At 40.3% G+C, this 19,404-nt stretch overlaps 1 protein-coding gene across 1 annotated transcript in view; it reads left to right on the top strand.

Moving 5' to 3' along the window:
* LOC126268318 (kinesin-like protein KIF11-A) overlaps positions 1–19,404 on the top strand; it is a 186,430-nt gene that overhangs the window by 13,357 nt on the left and 153,669 nt on the right. Inside the window, exons 2-3 of the mRNA XM_049973900.1 lie at positions 3,057–3,204; positions 3,304–3,453. Coding sequence (XP_049829857.1) covers positions 3,057–3,204; positions 3,304–3,453 — 298 coding nt within the window. The remainder of the gene's footprint in view (positions 1–3,056; positions 3,205–3,303; positions 3,454–19,404) is intronic.

Genomic DNA, 19,404 nt, shown 5'->3' on the forward strand with positions numbered 1-19,404 from the left:
TTCATTCTGGAAGCTTTTTTACTAGTTCGTAAGGGCAAATGTTCCAATTTTATTTCCCTCAACACCAAGTTTTATTTCCTTCAAATCTTTTTAACAATTGGCTTTTTAATGAACTTTCAGTGTATCAGAGCATTTTTTCTAAAAATGTGATTGTACCTCAGTATATATTTTTTGTCATGATACAAACTGATGACTCATAATGTAAACGGAGTTTGACTATCTTCTTCAGACTCGTTAACATTTTTAAGTTTTTGAAACTGAACCTGTAACTTTTTTTGTGACACTTCACTTACTATCTGTCCCATAGACATTTATTATTGAATTTTAAAATGATTTTAATTAATTAAAAATTGCACTCATGAAGTAGTTACATCCACTCTGACAGAGGTTTCTGAATAGACTGACAACAATGCCACACCCAGCAAAAGTAATTGGGTACACAATTGATGTACATATGTCACTGACTACTGGGCTCCTGTGCAGACTTGTTATTCTACCCATTGGGCTCTTGTAAGCACTTACCTTGAGGTCTAATCTCGTACACAGAACTGTAGTGTTCTCAGCAATAGAGAAATTTCATGCATATATTATTTTAGTTTTTTCATTTTGAACTTATAATTACGTGAGAATAAACCTAGATGTTAATGGTGTTTTTTTATTATTTTTTTTAACAGAACTAAAGCAAAAACTCCTGTTTAATATTTTGTTATTAAAATAATTAATACCAACTAAATATAGGGTGATGGTGTTAACTAAATATAATACAAGTACACATTATTATAATGAAACAATAAACCATTTAAATAGGCAACAAGTTTAAGATCAGTTGTAGTGTAATGTGAATTATTTCCTCAGTTTCAAAAGTTCATATCTTTGTTCAGTCAAATATCAGTGTTGAAATTTTTGCCGTACTTTATCATATAGATGTAAAAATGAGCTAAAATCAAATTTTTATGTTCAGTGCCACCAGAGATAACTAGCTCCAAACGTAACAATAATTAAAGATTTTCAAATTTCAAAAATTAAGGAAGCATTTGTCAGCGTTCTTTCTCTATGTAAGGCGAGTAGTTTATCTAACTAGAGAGAAAAAGTTTATTAGTTTTGGGTCTAAAAAGTGAATTTTCTAAATTTCCATTACCCAACCCTGGAGGTAATTTTTGAACTAAGCATATTTTGGGTAATAAACAATGTTGTAGAGGAGACTTTCCTCAAAACAATTTAGTCATTTGCTGTGCTGTAACTTAACCCAGTGCAGAGATATTCAAACTCACAGTAGCGTCTCCAAATTCGAAAAAAAATTATGAGCTTACAAATAAAGTTGGTGCAAGATAAGGCTGTTTATTGATTCATCCAAAACTGGTTTAAAGGCTGTTTTATTACACAATGGTAACATGTATGCATCTATACCTGATGGGCATTCTATACTTCTATACATATGAAAGAAAGCTATGAAAACCTGCTACGGTCGCAGGTTTGAATCCTGCCTCGGGCATGGATGTGTGTGATGTCCTTAGGTTGGTTAGGTTTAAGTAGTTCTAAGTTCTAGGGGACTTAGAACCACAGATGTTGAGTCCCATAGTGCTCAGAGCCATTTTTTTATGAAAACCTAGTAATGGTGCTAAATAAAATAGGCTGTTCTGCTCGTGGTTGGGTGATATGTGACGATCCAAAAGTAACATGCATGCTCCTTGGTCAGAAAGGTGGCATTACCAAATTTTCATGTTTCTTGAGTGAATGGGACAATAGGGTTAGGGATAAACACTGGTGCAGAAAGAATGTGCCAGGGATGGAGCCTTTAAAACCTGGTGAGAGCCAAAAAACATATTCCTACCAACTCTACATATAAAGTTAGGCCTAATGAAACAGTTTGTAAAGGCTTTGCCTAGAGATGGACCATGTTTTAAATATCTCTGCCTTAAGTTTCCACACCTTTCAGAAGCTAAACTAAAAGAAGGCGTCTTCTCAGGCCTGACATTAGAAAATTGATGTTTGATGTTAACTTTGAATCCACAATGACCTTAAATGAGAAAGAAGCATGGGTATCATTCAAGCAAGTCGTTACAAAGTTCTCAGGAGATGAAAAAGACCCAGAATATGTTTCTATTATAGTCACAGTGTTAAAGAAGTGTAAAACTTTATGGTGTTTAATGAGCCTGAAAGTTCACTTTTTGCATAGTCACCTTGATTACTTCCTGGACAATATTGGAGATCTTAGCAAGGAGAGTGTTTCAACCAGGACTTAGTGATTGAAAAAAGCTGCCAAGGCTGCCGGAACACCAACATGATGGGGGCCAGTTGTTGGTCACTTCATCAAGAAGCTCAGCAAGCGACTCATCGTAGAAAAAGTTACACTTATGCTTCAAAGGAATAAGAGAAAGATCATTCAAACCAATTCCAGCTGACAAGTGTAACCCCTATTAACGCGTATCATTGTTTTAAGTAGCTTACTGTAAATACAAACCATGCTTATATTGTAACAAAGTGTTTCATTAAGTTCCTCATTTACCGTATAGCATAGGATTTGTATACTATATAATAAAAAGCATATTGTTTGAAAACTATGGGTGATACAAAACAATCTATAAAGATAAGCTATCAAACGAAAAAGTTTTAAAAAGATTCATTTGACTGTGATTAATGTAGCACTAATTCATCCTCTCTGTCAGACTTTGTGTAGTACAAAGTGGGAGTACTGAACATGAAATTTTGTCACTAGTGTGGAGCAGGACACACACAACAAACATGGTTGGAAACTTCTTGCACACTTCATCGAAAACAATGTTGCAAACAAGAGTTTCTACTCGTCATAAATATCACTTTAATTACTTTAGTAGTAGTATTTTTTCTTTAAATTCTCCCATGTCATAGGAGTTTAACCATACTTATTTGAATGTAATTTTAAACTTTTACAGTTAATATTGTCTGATCACAGGCAGTGCTAAATGAAGTCCAGCTTTCTTTGTTTTCTGTCCTTGATTAATGCAAGCATTTTAGTAAAGTCATTTTTGATACAAAATATAACATGCAGTTGATCAAAAAAAATTGACCCTCTACAGGCCAATGAACAACTCTGAAAAACATCAGAGAACTACTAATGTCGTTGAAATTTCTGGTTCAAAAGAAGTGAAAATCAGTGAAAGGACTTCGGATAAAGTAACAAAAACTTTTACCTTTGACAGTGTTTTTGGACCCAGTTCTAGACAGGTAATAATAGCTTTCGTTTTTTTGGTATTACAGAATGGAAATATGTTCTATTTCATTGCCTTTCTATCAGTAATTTGTAACTTTTTCTGTTGTTTGTAGATTGATGTTTATAACTGTGTTGTTAGTCCATTGATTGATGAGGTGTTGTCTGGCTACAACTGTACAGTATTTGCTTATGGCCAGACTGGCACAGGAAAGACATTCACTATGTTAGGTGAAAAGGGGAATGCTTTAAGTTCATGGCAAACTGTAAGTAAAATTAATTTTTATTAAATTTATTTAATGTTAGTTCAAATACTAGATAAGAATTTTTGTAGCAAGTGAAACCTCTTGCTTACACATTCTTAATTGAAGGTACTGGTACTAGATGTTTTAAGGCTGATTCCATGCCAAGTGGTCTAGAGACTCCCACACGCCAATAATGGATTTTGATGGGATTTTGTGTGAACATTTGTACATGTTCTCTGTAGACACTTGTAATTTTTTATGAACGTTGTTTTGATACTTAGGTGATAATCATTTATTTGACCCTATAACGCAGCTGGCAGCTAGTACCTACGAGTTTTCAGCAACTTTGAGACATAGTATCCGTAACAGTATTTTCTTGAAAAAAAAAGAAATAGACTAGGCCCTATTGTACGACTTTTTGACTCTTAATAAAAATAATTAACAAAAATTTTAATGTTTTTCATGTGGATAGCTTTAAGCAAAATTGGCCAAAAAATAGCATCTTGGAAAAAAAATGTTAGGTGTAGCTTTTCATGACTCTTGCCAAGTAAGTGTGTAATAAACTGAAACTTTGTATGTTACAACTTGCCAACAAAAGGTCTTAGAATATAAAATTTAATTCTCTTACTACTTTCCACTAGTGTACAAGTCGCGTCGGCAACTTTAGTAAAAATGACAAAAATTCACATTTTTATCCCACTTTTACAAAAAATTAAATTCTGCATACTCTTTTTTTCCTTTTTTTCCTTTCTTCTTCTTCTTCTTCTTCTTCTTCTTCTTCTTTTTTTTTTCCCCCCCCAACCATTCTCATTATTAAGGCCATGTTCCAAACCACGTAATGCTAGATTCGCTTTTGTAATGCAAACATAAGAGGCCAAAAGTAGATGTTCTCTTTTAGGTCTGAAGTTTATGTCCACTCTAAGCTACTTACTTTAGAAGTCTCATTTGAATACCACACTTGTCACTCCATGATGGCCAATAAAACAAATTTGCTGGGCTATGTGGGTGCATAAACAGGGCATATATGCACAGACACAACCGGGAAAAATATGGGAATTTTTTTAGAATTCTAGAAATTTTTCATTTTAGTTTACAGTTAAAATTTGTGGTTTTGACAGCTAAGAACTGATATTGTAACGGAGAATTTTGCTATATCCCGCTACTGTGATTATCCTGCAGCAATGAAACATAAACGACAGGAAGAAAAAGTAAAAAGTTACAAAGGAAATGAGCAGTTGGCAGCAGGCTCATGCATGTGTGCTTGTGGAGCTGAGGCACTTACAAGCAGTACTTTCTCCCATTCCTGGCTGTGTAGCTGAATGAGCAGTAGCAACAAACAGCCAGATGCTACCAGCAGAAATTTTTCTAGCACCCCCTAGCAGCTGGATTTTCATGCGTGCACAGACCAGTCTGAGTTAGTGGCGAAGGGGGTAGTCTCCATGTGACACATGTTTACAGTTAGTGATTTTGTTGTTTCCTCTTAGTTTACAGCTCTCACGTCAAATGAAAACTAAATGAATTTCTGTGGCCGGGAGCTGTCAAGTGAATTAAAATACATTCACATAATCACAGAAGACTAAAATTGTTCTTAGTTTCAGTTTTCTGATCTCATTTGCTTTTTTGGCAAACAAGCATTAATGGTACTTGCAGAACAATGAAGTCATTTTTGTCGATTTTCTAAAGAAATTTGGCTGTTATTAACCTTTCCAACAGAAGTAGTCACTTTATTTGAAATGATTTTTTTAATGTCACAATGTAGGCTAGTTTCAACTGTTCACTGAATTTAATGTGCATGTTTTCATCTTCTGGTGCATATAAAAGAACCAAACACGAGAAAATACTGTACTGGTACTCCAAGAAAATTTGCCCCAGAAACCACACAGAAAAGCTTAATATTGGGTATGGGCATACTTCATTGCGAATCTTGACATATGAAAGTGCACTTTGAGGCAAATTATGAATTTAGTATTGTTTACAAAATTCTGATGCACTTTGGAGTATCCTCTGATATCCTGTTTCTTTTATGACATAATGTAAGATGAATGCTATATACATATGAACATAAGGCCTTCCTGTGTCACATAATAATGACTGTTTTCTGGTGTTCTCCGGCAACGATGAAACAAAACTATTTCTAGCAGGTCGTAGGAAAATATTGTAAATGTTGGTTTGAAACGTGTAAATTTCAAAGGAAATTTCCTTTTACGCAAGATAAATTATATTACTGTGAGAATGTGTGATGAATTTCTCAAATCACAGATTGTTTGGCTCTTTTATAATTTAATGCTTTGAGGACCAACCACTTAAGAGTTTTGAGCACAGAAGATCTGACATTTGTGACATTTAAAATTTTACTCTTACATTTGTGTGATGTATATTAAAGACTAACACATGCTATAAGACCAATATTATATGTGAAAGCCTGCCTTTCCTTGTAGCTAAACAAAATATAGTAATTTAAACCATTAACTTTTCGTATTAAACAATGGAAAATTCAGGATGGAATGTAACAATATTGTTGTGGTCTTCAGTCCTGAGACTGGTTTGATGCAGCTCTCCATGCTAATCTATCCTGTGCAAGCTCCTTCATCTCCCAGTACCTACTGCAACCTGCATCCTTTTGAATCTGCTTAGTGTATTCACCTCTTGGTCTCACTTGACGATTTTTACCCTCCACGCTCCCCTCCAATGCTAAATTTGTGATCCCTTGATGCCTCAGGACATGTCCTACCAATCGATACCTTCTTCTAGTCAAGTTGTGCCATAAACTTCTCTTCTCCCCAATCCTATTCAATACCTCATTAGTTACGTGATCCACCCACCTAATCTTCAACATTCTTCTGTAGCACCACATTTCGAAAGCTTCTATTCTTTTCTTGTTCAAACTATTTATTGTCCATGTTTCACTTCCATAAATGGCTAAACTCCATACAGATACTTTCAGAAACAACTTTCTGACACTTAAATCTATACTCGACGTTAACAAATTTCTCTTCTTCAGAAACGCTTTCCTTGCCATTGCCAGTCTACATTTTATATCTTCTCTACTTCGACCATCATCAGTTATTTTTCTCCCCAAATAGCAAAACTCCTTTACTACTTTAAGTGTCTCATTTCCTAATCTAATTCCCTCCTCATCACCCGACTTAATTCGACTACATTCCATTATCCTCGTTTTGCTTTTGTTAATGTTCATCTTATATCCTCCTTTCAAGACACTGTCCATTCCGTTCAACTGCTCTTCCAAGTCCTTTGCCGTCTCTGACAGAATTACAATGTCATCGGCGAACCTCAAAGTTTTTATTTCTTCTCCATGAATTTTAATACCTACTCCAAATTTTTCTTTTGTTTCCTTTACTGCTTGCTCAATATACAGATTGAATAACATCGGGGAGAGGCTACAACCCTGTCTCACTCCCTTCCCAACCACTGCTTCCCTTTCATGTCCCTCGACTCTTATAACTGCCATCTGCTTTCTGTACAAATTGTAAATAGCCTTTCGCTCCCTGTATTCTACCCCTGCCACCTTCAGAATTTGAAGGAGAGTATTCAAGTCAACATTGTCAAAAGCTTTCTCAAAGTCCACAAATGCTAGGGACCGATGACCGTAGCAGTCTGGTGCCTTTAATCTCTCAAAACATCCAACCAATCTACACATGCTAGAAACGTAGGTTTGCCTTTCCTTAATCTTTCTTCTAAGATAAGTCGTAAGGTCAGCATTGCCTCAAGTGTTCCAACATTTTTACGGAATCCAAACTGATCTTCCCCGGGGTCGGCTTCTACCAGTTTTTCCATTCGTCCGTAAATAATTTGTGTTAGTAGTTTGTAGCTGTGGCTTATTAAACTGATAGTTCAGTAATTTTCACTTCTGTCAACACCTGCTTTCTTTGGGATTGGAATTATTATATTCTTCTCTCATACATCTTGTTCACCAGATGGTAGAGTTTTGTCAGGACTGGCTCTTCCAAGGCAGTCAGTAGTTCTAATGGAATATTGTCAACTCACGGGGCCTTCTTTCGACTCAGGTCTTTCAGTGCTCTGTCAAACTCTTCACGCAGTATCATATCTCCCATTTCATCTTCATCTGCATCTTCTTCCATTTCTATAATATTGTCCTCAAGATCATCGCCCTTGTATAGACTGTCTATATATTCCTTCCAACTTTCTGCTTTCCCTTCTTTGCTTAGAACTGGGTTTTCATCTGAGCTCTTGATATTCGTACAAGTGGTTCTCTTTTCTCCAAAGGTCTCTTTAATTTTCCTGCAGGCAGTATCTATCTTAGCCCTAGTGAGATTAGCCTCTACATCCTTACATTTATCCTCTAGCCATCCCTGCTTAGCCATTTTGCTCTTCCTGTCGATCTCATTTTTGAGATGTTTGTATTCCTTTTTGGCTGCTTCATTTACTGCTTTTTTATATTTTCTCCTTTTATAAATTAAATTCAATATTTCTTCTGTTACCCACGGATTTCTACTAGCCCTCGTCTTTTTTACCTACTTGATCCTCTGCTGCCTTCACCACCTCATCCCTTAGAGCTACCCATTTGTCTTCTACTTTATTTCTTTCCCCCATTCCTGTCAATTGTTCCCTTATGCTCTCCTTGAAACTGTACAACCTCTGGTTCTTTCAGTTTATTCAGGTCCCGTCTCCTTAAATTTCCTCCTTTTTGCAGTTTCTTCACTTTTAATGTACAGTTCATAACCAATAGATTGTGGTCAGTCCACATTTGCCCCTGGAAATGTCCTACAGTTTAAAACCTGGTTCCTAAATCTCTGTCTTACCATTATACAGGGTGATTCAAAAAGAATACCACAACTTTAAAAATGTGTATTCAATGAAAGAAACATAATATAACCTTCTGTTATACGTCATTACAAAGAGTATTTGAAAAGGTTTTTTTTTTTTTTTCACTCAAAAACAAGTTCAGAGATGTTCAATACGGCCCTCTCCAGACACTCGAGCAATATCAACCCGATACTTCAACTCGTTCCACACTCTCTGTAGCATATCAGGCGGAACAGTTTGGATAGCTGCTGTTATTTCTCGTTTCAAATCATCAATGGTGGCTGGGAGAGGTGGCCGAAACACCATATCCTTAACATACCCCCATAAGAAAAAATTGCAGGGGGTAAGATCAGGGCTTCTTGGAGACCAGTGATGAAGTGCTCTGTCACGGGCTGCCTGGCGGCCGATCCATCGCCTCGGGTAGTTGACGTTCAGGTAGTTGACGTTCAGGTAGTTGACGTTCAGGTAGTTGACGTTCAGGTAGTTGACGTTCAGGTAGTTGACGTTCAGGTAGTTGACGTTCAGGTAAGTGCCAATGTGGTGGCGCTCCATCCTGCTGAAATATGAATTGTTGTGCTTCTTGTTTGAGCTGAGGAACAGCCAATTCTCTAACATCTCCAGATACTGTAGTCCAGTTACAGTAGCACCTTCGAAGAAAAAGGGACCAACAACTTTATTGGCTGAAATGGCACAGAAAACGTTCACCTTAGGCGAGTCACGTTCATACTGAGTTGTTTCCCGCGGATTCTCAGTGCCCCGTATACAGACATTGTGACGGTTGACTTTCCCGTTAGTGTGGAATGTTGCTTCATCACTAAACACAATCTTTGAAACGAAAGATTCATCTGTTTCCATTTGAGCAAGGATAAAATCACAGAAATAGATTCTTTTAATCTTATCAGTGCTTGAACCAATTTCAGACCGTAAGGTTTCATAACTAACCTTTTTCGTAGGACTCTCCATACAGTTGATTGTGGAATTTGCTGTTCTCTGCTAGCTCTGTGAGTCGATTTTCCTGGGCTGCGAACAAATGCTTGCTGGATGCGTGCTACATTTTCATCACTTGTTCTCGGCCGTCCGGAACTTTTCCCTTTGCACAAACACCTATTCTCTGTAAACTGTTTATACCAACGTTTAATAGACCACCTATCAGGAGGTTTAACACCATACTTCGTTCGAAATGCACGCTGAACAACTGTCGTCGATTCACTTCTGCCATACTCAATAACACAAAAAGCTTTCTGTTGCGTGGTCTCCATCTTAGCATCAACTGACGCTGACGCCTAGTCAACAGCGCCTCAAGCGAACAAATGTACAACTAAATGAAACTTTATAGCTCCCTTAATTCGCCGACAGATAGTGCTTAGCTCTGCCTTTTGTCGTTGCAGAGTTTTAAATTCCTAAAGTTGTGGTATTCTTTTTGAATCACCCTGTATAATCTATCTGAAACCTTTTAGTATCTCCAGGATTCTTCCATATATACAACCTTCTTTTATGATTCTTGAACCAAGTTGTGTTCTGTGCAAAATTCTACCAGGTGGCTTCCTCTTTCATTTCTTCCCCCCCAATCCATATTCACCTGTGTTTCCTTCTCTCCCTTTTCCTACTGTCGAATTCCAGTCATCCATGACTATTAAATTTTCGTCTCCCTTCACTACCTGAATAATGTTTTATCTCATCATACATTTCTTCAATTTCTTCGTCATCTGCAGGGCTAGTTGGCATATAAACTTGTACTACTGTAGTAGGCATGGGCTTCGTGTCTATCTTGGCAAGAATAATGCGTTCCCTTCCCTTTCTCCCCCTCGGGGAGTATGTATAGTGCCTAAGTCCAGAGACGGACGCTTGAAACTGTCAAGTCTCTCTTCTTCCCTTTCTCTGCTGGCAAGTCTCTGTCCTTCCTTTGTCCTTCTCTTTTCCTTACCTCTTCTCTTTACCCTCTTCTCAGCTGCGGCGTTTGAGACCTCTTCTTTTCCTTCTCTCTCTCTCTCTCTCTCTCTCTCTCTCTCTCTCTCTCTCTCTCTCTCTCTCTCTCTCTCTCTCTCTCTCTCTCTCTCTCTCTCTCTTGTGCATGTCTGAAGCCGACCCATGCATTCCCACACGTAGCCCGTGATGGGGTAATGCGTAATTCCTCGTAGGACACATACGTATCCCCTGGTAACGGCCAGGCCCAGGGAGGGGTGATTACGTGAGCTGGTACCTTCCGAAAGTGCCGATTGGTCCCTCCGTCCAATCCGGCCAAATGTGTTAAGTATGGCAAGGGTGCCCATTAGGGTGCTTGGCCACCTCCATTCCCTCTTTGCTTCAACTGTGTGGGTTACAATGCTGCTTCCTCTTGAGATTGCCCCATTTTCAAAGACAAACGGCTCATTCAGGAAATCAGTGTAGGAAAAGGTGTTGACATTTGCTGCTTGAAAGTTATTCGCCAGTCGAAAGCCCACTGTGCCTCACGCAGGTAAATACAGCACTGTCCTTGCCTCTCCTCGGCCTGCAAAGGAGGCAGCCACGCAGACTTGTGATCTCACGTTTAGAGCCACAGTCGTCAGATCCGTCAGCATAAATATCGCATGTTCAACCTCCCCTCTCTCACCTGCTCACTCTGGCTCATCCTTCATCAGGTTCTGCTAAATCACGAGCCCCAAAATCAGACACCCAGACTGCCAAAAAAGAGCCTACTCGTGAAGATTTTTTACATGCCCCAGACTTCACAACCATAGATTCCTCCCTCATCTCAATGTCTTTGTTTCCAGGAAGGCTAATAAGAAACCCAGTTCCTCTCCTTCTCTGCCACGGCCTGTCTCATCTACAGCACCACCTGGCAGTAACTGCCCTCAGCCATCTCCCGTGTCGCCGAGGCGCACTGCTGGCGGCCGATAGCTGGTGGCAGGAGCTGTTCCTGAACAACCTATGGATCAGGATTTTCTGCCTTTGGCTGAATGGCCTTCCACGCTGTTGGCTGCTGTCTCCGAGCAGCCATTGAGTTGAGGGCACCCTTGGTCACATTCTTCTCTTTTCTGTTCACCATTGGAATATCCACAGCGTTTGAGCCAATCGGGGTGAACTGTCGATCCTCTTACGATCCTACTCTCTGGTCACCTGTCTTCAGCAAACCAAGCTGCGTCCCCACGATCACTTCGTTTTCCCTCATTTTCTGTCAGTCCAATTTGATCTCCCCTCTGCTAATGGCACTCCTCTACATGGAGGACTCATGATTCTTCTCCATGGTACTGTCCATTATCACCCAATTCCCTTAATTAGTTTCTTCCAAGCTGTCGCTGTTCGTCTTTCCCTTTCTGGATACACCTTCTCTCTTTGTACTATATACATTCCATCGTCCTTGCCAATCGCAAGAGCTGATCTCCTTCATCTTCTTGGTCAGGTTCTGCTCCCCTATTTCTGGTGGGGACTTCAATGCCCACCACCCGCTTTGGGGATCTCCACGTCCTTGTCCGTGCGGCTCACTTTTGATAGACAGTCTTCCACCAAGTGGATCGTGTTTGACTTAACACTGGGGACCCTACATTTTTGTCTGCCTCCACTAGAAATTTCTCTCATTTGAACTTTTGGTTGGTACTGATTTGCTAGCTCAGTGCTTTGAAGGGTTCGCTCTTGCTGATACACACTTGAGTGACCACTTTCCCTGTGTCCTTAGATTGCGGCCACAACTGCCTTATATGTGCCCAAGCCACTGGAATTTTGCCCAAGGTGATTGGACACTTTTTCATCTCTAGCGACATTCGATGACCGTCACTTTCCTAGCGTCGATGATGAGGTCACTCGTATTACAGAAGTTATTCTTACAGCTGCGGGAGAGAGAGAGAGAGAGAGAGAGAGAGAGAGAGAGAGAGAGAGAGAGAGAGAGAGAGAGAGAGAGTTCCTTGGTGGACCGAGGGATGCCGTGAAGCAATACGTGAGCGGCGATGTGCTCCTCGCATTTTCTGCCACCATCCTTCTTTGACCAAATGTATCCTCTATAAGCAGTTCCGTGTGTGATGCCATCACGTCATCTGCGATAGTAAGAAGGCAAGCTGGGACTTGTTTACTACCTCGTTTAACACCTTCGCTCCCTCCTCGGAAGTTTGGAGTCGGATTTGACGGTTTGTCATGCAGATACCTTACTGGACCCCGCCGCAATTTCTAACTCATTGGGTCAACTCTTTGGGAGAAAAGTTGGCAGTTAATTTAAAGAGCTCGATCTCAGCAAAGGACGTACAGCAGAAATTTGACCTCTTGCTTTCTCCTCTCAAAATCGTGAAAGCTATAATACTGTTGTCTCCATGTGGGAGCTCCAACACACACTCTCATCTTCTCGCTCTTCTGCCCCAGGACCAGATCGTATCTACATCCAAATGTTGCTGCATTTATCATACCATCGTCTGCCCTACCTCCTTCACCTTTACAATCGAATTTTGATCGACAGTACTTTTCCCAGATGATGGTGGGAAGCTGTCGTTGTTCCTGTTCCGAAACCTGATAAGTATAAACATCTGCCCTCTATCGCCCCATTTCTCTCACAAGTAGTGTAAGTAAGGTGTATGGTGAATTGCCGTTGAGCCTGGTGGCTGAGGTCCCGAAGTCCTTTCACACCTGCCCAATGTGGTTTCCGAAAGCATTGTTCTGTCGTTGACCATCTTTTTGCTCTCTCCACTTATATCGTGAACAATTTTCTCCGGAAATGCCAAACAGTGGCAATATTTTTTGATTTGGAGAGAGCGTACGATACCTCTTGGGAGACAGTCATCCTCTGCACACTTTCAAGGTCGGCTGCCTCTTTCTCTTCATGAATTTATGGCAGAGCCCACATTTAAGGTGCGGGTGGACACAACTTTCTCTTGTACTTTCTCCCAAGAAAACTGGGTGCCCCAGGGCTCTGTGCTAAGTGTTGTACTGTTTGCCATAGCCATAAATCCAATTATGGATTGTCTCCTTCCTGATGTCTCAGGCTCCCTCTTTGTGGACAATTTTGTTATCTACTACAACTCTCAACGGACCAGCCTTCTTGAACGACATCTTCAAGGATGTCTCGATCGCCTCCACTCTTGGAGCATCAAAACTGGCCTCCGCTTTTCTCCCAGTAAGACCCAGTGTCAATTTTTGGCGTCGTACTGAGTTTCTTCCGCCTTCCTTACATCTAGGCCCTGTCAACCTTCCATTCGCGGACATTGCTAAATTTTTGGGTCTTATGTTTGACAGAAAACTGATCTGGTTCTCCCACGTTTCCTATCTTTCGGCCCGCTGTCTGCGATCCCTCAACACCCTCCATGTCCTAAATGGTACCTCCTGGGAGCGGAGTGAGTGGTCCTTCTCCGCGTCTGTCGTGCCTCAATGCGCGCGAAATTGGACTAGGGAAGCGTAATTTACTCCTCTGCTCAGCTGTCTATTCTTCGGTGCCTCAAGTCTGTCCACCACTGTGGATTACGTTAAGCGACTGGAGCTTTTTACACCAGCCCCGTGGAAAGCCTTTATGCTGAGACTGCTGAACCTCTGCTGTCCAATCGGCGAGCTGTCCTTCTGAGTCATTATGCTAGCCATCTGTGTGCCATGCCTGCTAATCTGGCCCATGACATTTTTTTCGACGTCTCCTTGGACTTAGGGAAGGCAGGCCGCCCTTTCTCTCTACTACCACAGGGAGTCTGCTTCCTTCAACTGCTACGTTCTTTCCTTCCACTTTCCTAAAACCTTATTGATAACTTGGGGTACAGCACTGCCTTGGCTCTGGTCCTCCACCTGCCTGCTCTGTGACTTTTGTCAGTTTCCCAAGGATAGTACCCCTGCTCTTGTTAATCATCGGGCATTCGCTGCTCTATGCGCACAAATAAAGGATGCCACATTTATTTACACTGATGGCTCAAAAACATCACTTGGTGTTGGGAGTGCCTATATCGTTGGTGACACCCCAAATCGATTTCGGCTTCCCGGCCAGTGTTTTTACTGTAGATCTTCACGCTGTTCTCCAGGCTGTCCAATACATCAGTCGCCATCAGTGGATAGAGTATATTATATGCTCAGATTCTCTCTCCTCAGTCTCCAAGCTCTCTACCCTGTTCACCTTCTGGTCCAGCGGATACAGGACTACCTCCACTTGCGGGGCGTATGTGGCGTTCCTCTGGATCCCAGGACATGTTGGTATCCATGGAAACGAGGTGGCTGATATAGTGGCCAAGGCTGCAGTCTCTCTTCTGCAGCCTGCTGTTCGCATGGTTCCCTTCGCCAGTCTACAGTGTTTTGCGTCGTTGTGGTACTCTTCTATGGCACGCACATTGATCGACACTTCCCAATAATGAAGTGCAGGACGTGAAAGCTCTTCCATGTGCTTGGACCTCTTCCTCACGAACTCGTCGTCCGGTGGAGGTAGTCTTAACAAGACTGTGGATTGGGCACTGTCTTTTTAGCCATAGATATCTTTAAGGTGGTGATCCTTCCCCGCTTTGTCCTCACTGCCCTCAGCTGTGGACAGTGTGAAACCTTTTACTTGACTGCCCCTCTTTTACTCCGTTATGCGCCCGTCTACAGTTGTCGCCTGATATATCTTCCCTTCTAGCAGATGGCCCGCAGTCAGCTGATAGCATTCTCGAGTTTATTAGTGTCAGTGAGATGACGTCAGTAATTTGAAGCTCTTTTGGGGACAAACAACCCCTCTTCTGTAGTGTTTTTAAAGCTTTACTTCTGTTTTTAGTTCTCACTTTTTTGAGTTTCGCTCCCATTGCTGCTGCCCCCTAAGTCACAGATGGGCGCTAATGACCGTAGCAGTTTTGCGCCTTAAAACCATAACAAAAAATCTTCTAAAAATAGATACGTGCAGTGTTCAGTTGTCCTGGCCGTAGATCCGATGTTAATATATCTCCTCCTGTGTCACTAATATTTGCCAAAATAATGTTTTATTTCAAACTCTGCTGACTTGAACTGATGTTTAATCAGTTGGAAAAAAATTATTTTTGTCTAGGTTGTGCCTTGTAACAACCAAAACGGCCTTGCTGTGCTGGTACTGAGAACGGCTGAAAGCAAGGGGAAACTACAGCCGTAATTTTTCCCGAGGGCATGTAGCTTTACTGTATGGTTAAATGACGATGGCGTCCTCTTGGGTAAAATATTCCGGAGGTAAAATAGTCCCCCATTCGGATCTCCGGGCGGGGACTACACAGGAGGACGTCGTTATCAGGAGAAAGAAAACTGGCGTTCTACGGATCGGAGCGTGGAATGTCAGATCCCTTAATCGGGCAGGTAGGTTAGAAAATTTAAAAAGTGAAATGGATAGGTTGAAATTAGATATAGTGGGAATTAGTGAAGTTCGGTGGCAGGAGGAACAAGACTTTTGGTCAGGTGAATACAGGGTTATAAACACAAAATCAAATAGGGGTAATGCAGGAGTAGGTTTAATAATGAATAGGAAAATAGGAGTGCGGGTAAGCTACTACAAACAGCATAGTGAACGCGTTATTGTGGCCAAGATAGATACGAAGCCCACACCTACTACAGTAGTACAAGTTTATATGCCAACTAGCTCTACAGATGATGAAGAAATTGATGAAATGTATGATGAGATAAAAGAAATTATTCAGGTGCTGAAGGGAGGTGAATATGGATTGGGGGGAAAGAAATGAAAGAGGAAGCCACCTGGTAGAATTTTGCACAGAGCACAACATGGTTCAAGAATCGTAAAAGAAGGTTGTATACATGGACGAAGCCTGGAGATACTGACAGGTTTCAGATAGATTATATAATGGTAAGACAGATTTAGGAACCAGGTTTTAAATTGTAAGTCATTTCCAGGGGCAGATGTGGACTCTGACCACAATCTATTGGTTATGAACTGTACATTAAAAGTGAAGAAACTGCAAAAAGGAGGAAATTTAAGGAGACGGGACCTGAATAAACTGAAAGAACCAGAGGTTGTACAGTTTCAAGGAGAGCATAAGGGAACAATTGACGGGAATGGGGGAAAGAAATAAAGAAGAATGGGTAGCTTTGAGGGATGAAATAGTGAAGGCAGCAGAAGATAAAGTAGGTAAAAAGACGAGGGCTAAAAGAAATCCGTGGGTAACAGAAGAAATATTGAATTTAATTGATGAAAGGAGAAAATATAAAAATGCAGTAAATGAAACAGGCAAAAAGGAATACAAACGCCTCGAAAATGAGATCGACAGGAAGGGCAAAATGGCTAAGCAGGGATGGCTAGAGGACAAATGTAAGGATATAGAGGCTTGTCTCACCAGGAGTAAGATAGATACTGCCTACAGGAAAACTAAAGAGACCTTTGGAGAAAAGAGAATCACTTGTATGAATATCGAGAGCTCAGATAGAAACATAGTTCTAAGCAAAGAAGGGAAAGCAGACAGGTGGAAGGAGTATATAGAGGGTCTATACAAGAGCAATATACTTCAGGACAATATTATGGAAATAGAAGAGGATGTAGATGAAATGGGAGATACGATACTGCGTGAAGAGTTTGACAGAGCACTAAAAGACCCGAGTCGAAACAATGCCCCGGGTGTGTACATTCCATTAGAACTACTGACAGCCTTGGGAGAGCCAGTCCTGACGAAACTCTACCATCTGGTGAGCAAGATATATGAGCCAGGCGAAATACCCTCAGACTTCAAGAAGAACATAATAATTCCAATCCCAAAGAAAGCCGGTTTTGACAGATGTGAAAATTACCGAACTATCAGTTTAATAAGTCACGGCTACAAAATACTAACACGAATTCTTTACAGATGAATGGAAAAACTAGTAGAGGCCAACCTCTGGGAAGATCAGTTTGGATTCCGTAGAAATATTGGAACACGTGAGGCAATACTGACCCTACGACTTAACATTAGAAGCTAGATTAAGGAAAGGCAAACCTACGTTTCTAGCATTTGTAGACTTAGAGAAAGCTTTTCAGAATGTTGACTTGAATACTCTCCTTCAAATTCTAAAGATGGCAGGGGCAAAATACAGGGAGCGAAAGGCTATTTACAATTTGTACAGAAAGCAGATGGCAGTTCTAAAAGTCGAGAGGGACATGAAAGGGAAGCAGTGGTTGGGAAGGGAGTGAGACAGGGTTGTAGCCTCTACCCGATGTTATTCAATTTGTATGTTGAGCAAGCAGTAAAGGAAACAAAAGAAAAATTCGGAGTAGGTATTAAAATCCAGGGAGAAGAAATAAAAACTTTGAGATTCGCCGATGACATAGTAATTCTGTCAGAGACAGCAAAGGACTTGGAAGAGCATTTGAACGGAATGTATAGTGTCCTGAAAGGAGGATATAAGATGAACATCAACAAAAGCAAAACGAGGATAGTGGAATGTAGTCGAATTAAGCCAGGTGATACTGAGGGAATTAGATTAGGAAATGAGACATTTAAAGTAGTAAAGGAGTTTTGCTATTTGGGAGAAAAATAACTGATGATGGTCGAAGTAGAGAGGATATAAAATGTAGACTGGCAATGGCAAGGAAAGCGTTTCTGAAGAAGAGAAATTTGTTAACATCGAGTATAGATTTAATGGTCAGGAAGTCGTTTCTGAAAGTATTTGTATTGAGTGTAGCCATGTGTGGAAGTGAAACATGGACGATAAATAGTTTAGACAAGAAGAGAATAGAAGCTTTCGAAATGTGGTTCTATAAAAGAATGCTGAAGATTAGATGGGTAGATCACACAACTAATGATGTGTTGAATAGGATTCGGGAGAAGGGAAGTTTATGGCACATCTTGACTAGGAGGAGGAATCGGTTGGTAGAATATGTTCTGAGGCATCAAGGGATCACCAATTTAGTATTGGAGGGCAGTGTGGAGGGTAAAATCGTAGACGGAGACCAAGAGATGAATACACTAAGCAGATTCAGAAGGATGTAGGTTGCAGTAGTTACTGGGAGATGAAGAAGCTTGTGCAGGATAGAGTAGCATGGAGAGCTGCATCAAACCAGTCTCAGGACTGAAGACCACAACAACACTGCAAATCTCAGTTGATTAGTGTAAATTATTAGATATGCAGAAAAGAGCACTATGCTTATTGCTGGATACTTTACACCCTTTCATTTTTAGATAAAGAATTTTATAGTGTTCAGTGCTGAACATGTTTAAAAATCACACCTTTTTTTACACTTTTTGGTTTTCGGTTTAAGTCTTGCGTCTCTTCATTGGGACTTCTGATTGTACCTAAATACTAGTAAACAATTGAAAGACAAAGTAAAATGTCATATTTAGTTTATCAGTGAAGGGGCATAGCTTCACAACATCTTCACTGTTTCATTGTTTTTTAGCACCTTATATGCTTGTCTTGCAAGACCAAATCTAGCTGTTTTAGATGGCTCAGAATTTAGTCTAATGAAAATAGTTTTACTGTGTTTGCAGGAAATACTTTTCCAAAAATGGTGTGCTGAAAATTTCCATTTTTGGGATTTTCACAAAAATTTTCAATTTGACCACTGCTTGTAAGCTATTGGAAAGCATGAGACAAATGAGGAGAGACCTTGGGTTGGTAATTTATTGCACTCAATGTCAGGTTTATTTCACAGTTAGTTCTGGAGATTTGAAAAGCTAAATTTCACTTTGGCGTAGTTTTCTTTAATTTGTGAAAATACTATCTGAGATACTGTCGCAAAGTTGCTGATAACTTATCGGTACACCGTTGGAAGGTATGCTATGGGGTCAAACAAATGACTGTATCTCTGCAACTATAAACGGTGAAAGTAAAACTTTACCAATGTTAAAATAAAATTTCACCCTTTTTCGAAATTAGCCCACTTGGCATGGAACATGTTAAGAAGTGTGAATATACACTCATGAACATTTTGTTACTTTTCTTCTGAAGAGTAGTTATAACATTGGATTGCTGTAGCTCCAGAAACGAGTTGGTCAGTAAGTTGTCACAACACTACTATTGTGGTAGTCGATGCAGCGTTGCAGTAACTCGAAACAAATAATCTTGGAGATTGATGAATAGTACCTGATACTGACTTACGAGAAAATGAAAATTGTATGGAGTGTTAATATCATAACTAGGACTAAAGAAGCTGCAAAACAATATGCGAGAGTGACACATTGAAAATATTTTTAAATTGAATCTTCCTTGTAAACAATATACAGGTATTCCAGATATTTTTAATCGTATGACTGGTTGTTGTTCAAATGAACATAAAGCTGTACTGCCCAATTCAAATCTCTTTGTTGCAAAAAATGTGATTTATATGTTACTTCAGTTGGT

Source organism: Schistocerca gregaria, chromosome 1, assembly GCF_023897955.1.
Source record: "Schistocerca gregaria isolate iqSchGreg1 chromosome 1, iqSchGreg1.2, whole genome shotgun sequence".
Lineage (NCBI taxonomy): Eukaryota > Metazoa > Arthropoda > Insecta > Orthoptera > Acrididae > Schistocerca > Schistocerca gregaria.